Here is a 4,156-nt window from a genome sequence, read left to right on the forward strand (position 1 = left end):
CGCCGGGGATCTGACAGGGACCCACCGGGGATCTGTCGGGGATCCACCAGGAATCTGACAGGGACCCACTGGGGATCTAAGAGGGATCCACCGGGGATCTGTCGGGGATCCACCAGGGATCCACTGAAGTTCCACCAGGGTTCCACCAGCAATCTGATGGGGATCTGACAGGGATCCGCCAGGGATCTGCAGGAGATCTGCAATGGTTCCACCAGGGATCCACCAGGGATCCGCTGGGAATCTGTATGGGTTCCACCGCAGTTCCACCAGGGATCTTTTAGGGATCCGCCGTGGTTCCACCGGAGATCCACCAGGGATCTGCCACAGTTCCACCGGGGATCTGTCAGGGATCCACCGTGGTTCCAGCAGAGTTCCACCGGGGATCCACCGGGGATCTGCTGCAGTTCCACCGGGGATCTGTCAGGGATTCACCGAGGATCTGCCACATTTCCACCAGGGATCTGTTAGGGATCCGCCGTGGTTCCACCAGAGATCAGCCAGGGATCTGCCACAGTTCCACCGGGGATCCGTCAGGGATCCAAGGCAGTTCCAGCAGGGATCCACCAGGGATCCGTCAGGGATCCACCACGGTTCCAGCAGGGATCCACCAGGGATCCGTCAGGGATCCACCACGGTTCCAGCAGGGATCCACCGGGGATCCGTCAGGGATCCACCACGGTTCCAGCAGGGATCCACCGGGGATCCGTCAGGGATCCACCGCGGTTCCAGCAGGGTTCCACCGGAGATCCGTCAGGGATTCATCACGGTTCCCGCAGGGATCCATCAGGGATTCACGGGGGATCCGCCGGGGAGCGGGGGGAGGCTCCGGGGCGGCCCCGCGGAGCCGCCGCAGCCGCGGGCAGCGCGGGGCCCCTCCGGGCCGGAGGAAAGTAGGTCGTGGCTGTGCTGGCGTGGCCGCCCCGTCCTACATATGGAAATCGGGGCTATTTCTGGCCGCTCCTGCCGGGCTCGGCCCCGCTCCGGCCCCGCCGTGCTCGGGGGACGCTTCGGGCCGGAGCTGCTCCCCGGGCTCTCCTGCCCTCCCCTCTCCTGGCATGGGTGGCTCCATCCTGCTCGGCTTCCCAGCGCTTTGGAGGGGATAATTCCTCATGGAAAAATCCTTTTCCAGCTGCGCGTGCCGGTGCGGGAGCCTCGGCCCATCCCATGCAGGGCTGGGTCTCCCTCCGAGGCTTCCCCCCAAAGCCAGCCCTGGATTGATCCCATCCCCTCCCGGCTGGACTCCAGCTGGAAATCCTGGATTTGGCAGCAGCTTCATCAACCCCGCTTTGCATTTCCATGACAACCCCGAGGAAGGTGGGCTGGAACTCCTTCCCGCTGGACACGCAGGAGCTGGCAAACACCACCAGCACCTCCCGGGGTGGGAGAATCCCGATTAACCACCGGGAGCGGAGGGAAAAGGGCGTCCCCCGGTTTTGAGTCCTGTCTGTGGGGAGGGGGAGCCGGTGTCGATCCAGATCTGCCTGTGAGGGTCTCCGATATGTTCCTGATTAATCGTAATTAGGGGTTCATTAGCAGTGGCTCAGCACCAGGACAGACCCTGGGGGGTCTCCAGTAACGGGACTGGCAGCGCTGCAGGGGCACACGGGTGAGGGTTGGGTTTTGGGGCAGTGACAGCTCTGCCACTTAAACACGGCCTGGACGCATCATCCCCACATTCCCGGGGTTTAATGTGTCTGTGGGGAGCTGGGAAGGGGCTGGAGAATTCCTGACGGAGCTGGGAAGGGGCTGGAGAATTCCTGAGGGAGCTGGGAAGGGGCTGGAGAATTCCTGAGGGAGCTGGGAAGGGGCTCAGGCTGGAGCAAAGGAGGCTCAGGGGACATTTCTGGCTCTGCACAAGTCCCTGGCAGGAGGGGACAGCCGGGGGGGTCCCAGGGAACAGGGACAGGAGGAGAGGGAATGGCCTCAGGCTGGGCCAGGCGAGGTTAAGTCGGATATCAGGAAAAATTTCCTCATGGAAAAATTTGTCACAACCGCCCAGGGAATGGTGGAGCCCCCATCCCTGGAAATATTTAAGGAATTTGGCACTTGGGGACAGGGGTGAGCGGTGACCACCCAGGGCTGGGTTAATGGTTGGACTCCGCGGGCTGAGAGGGATTTTCCACCCCCAGTGATTCCAGAATCCCGCTGGTGCGTGGCCTGGGTGCTCCCTGCACACCCCAAATGACAGAAAAACCCTTCGGCAGCTTCACCTGGGAAGCTTTTCCAGGGGAATCCGGGGCTGGGCTGACGCCTCTGTGGGAGCTCCGAGGAGGGAGAACCTCAAAGGGGGAGCCAGGGGGGATCTCCAGGCTGATCCATCCGGAGCAGTTCGGGAGGAATATTCCCACATGTGAGATGGGTGGGGTTTGCACCAAACACCCCAAAACCTGTTCACCCCAGCTCTGTGGGCCCTGACGGGACCTGGCCCCTCTGCCTGCTCCAGACCCCCTTTTCCATGCTGGAAATTCCCCCCAGATTGTGCCGATCCCTTTGCTCCTGAGGCTCGGGGAGCTCCCGGTTCCCCAAAACTGCAGCACGGGGGAGGGGCTGGGGAAACTGAGGCAGCGGCTGGGAGGGAGGGGAGCCCTCGGGGAGGAAGGTTTTGGGGAAAGGGGGATGATTTGTAGGGCTGGAGGATGGTCGCTCTGCCCCTGGAGCCCTCCTCTCCTTTCCCAGCCCATCCCTGGGGGCTCAGCCTTCCCCTCGCCCCCTTAATGACCACAATTAAGCCGATCCCCGCAAATGAAGCGGCGTTTAATGATCCAGATAAAGCGGGAAACACCCCGCGATTGCTCTCTGTGCTTCTTAAGAGGCTTTTTCCTCCCGCAGCTCCTCTCCTGCATCCCCAGAGCCACCCCCAGCTCCCACGGGGGCTCCTTTGGGAGCGATCCCGGTTTTTGCTGAGTCTCCTTAGGGGGAAAAGCCGTTCCCGGTGTATCCAGCCCCTCTCGGACAGCTTTGGGGCTGTCTCGGGCTCCCTGCGCTGTGTCCCCGTGTCCCCAGATCCCCCCGTGGCGCTCATGCCGTGCCCGGGGGTCCCGGGGGCCGAGCCCCGGCTGCTCCCCATGGGAACGCTCCAGGAAAAGCGGCCGGAGGAGCGTTCCCGGTGCCGGTTCCACCGGGGCCGCTTTCCCCGGGCCCAGAGGCGTTTCCAGCTGAAACCTTTCCTTCCACAAACACCATGAGATCATTTTCCTCTCCCCAGCGCACAATGCGCCATTGTCCTGCCCATTCCACTGGAAATCGAACCGGGAATGTGAGCCGGAGCGCCCTGATCCCTCTCCCAGCGCCGAAGGAGCCGGGATGGGGCTCCCCAGGCACCCCAAAGCCTTTTTGGGACGGGTTTTGTGCAGGAGATCCGTGGGATCAAACGGATTCCTGCTGGAATCTCAGCGCCGGGATCGGCTGAGCCAGGGAGGGGTGGGAGGGCCGGGGCTGCGCTTGGCTGGCTCTGAAAAACGGGAATTGCTCTTTTCCTCGCCTTTTGATTGTTCTGCTCGGGGCTCTTATCGGAGCGGGCAGGAGCGGCCGGGATCGGCTCTCGGGGATTGTTGGGAGAGGCTGGAACGAGGTCCGAGGGCTGGGAGACAAAAATCCTGGTTTTGTGGAGCTGTGGAATGATGGAATCATGGAATGGTTTGAGTTGGGAGATTTAAACCTCACCCAGGGCCATCCCTGCCATGGCAGGGACACCTCCACTGTCCCCAGGGTCACCCCCACTGTCCCCAGGGTCACCTCCCACTGTCCCCAGGGACATCTCTCATTGTCCCAGGTGGTTCCAAGCATTTCCAGGGACACTTGGGCACTGCCAGGGATCCAGGGACAGCCACAGCTTCTCTGGGAATTCCATCCCAGCCCCTCCCCACCCTGCCAGGGAACAATTCCTGCCCAGGATCCCACCCATCCCTGTCCTCTGGAACTGGGAGATGTTCCAGGAGAGCGGGGGGGACCTGTCCCAGGTTGGGATCCCCGGGAAGAGGCCCCGGGGCTGCTGCTGGCGCCGCCCGGCCGGGACCGTAATTCCCGGTAATCCCTGGAGCCGCTCCTGCCTCACCTGGGCCGGCAGCACCGGAGGGACAGAGCCGGCAGCAATCGGCTTAGGGGATAAAGCGGGGGGACAGGGGGACAGGGGACAGAGGGACAGAGGGACAGGGGA

General features: G+C 62.9%; 1 protein-coding gene across 1 annotated transcript in view; it reads left to right on the forward strand.

Moving 5' to 3' along the window:
• Positions 1-202: 202 nt before the first annotated feature.
• SDC3 (syndecan 3) overlaps positions 203-4,156 on the forward strand; it is a 27,324-nt gene continuing 23,370 nt past the window's right edge. Inside the window, exon 1 of the mRNA XM_015649455.2 lies at positions 203-890. Coding sequence (XP_015504941.2) covers positions 203-890 — 688 coding nt within the window. The remainder of the gene's footprint in view (positions 891-4,156) is intronic.

This window comes from Parus major, chromosome 23 (assembly GCF_001522545.3).
Source record: "Parus major isolate Abel chromosome 23, Parus_major1.1, whole genome shotgun sequence".
In the NCBI taxonomy this organism is placed as follows: Eukaryota; Metazoa; Chordata; class Aves; order Passeriformes; family Paridae; genus Parus; species Parus major.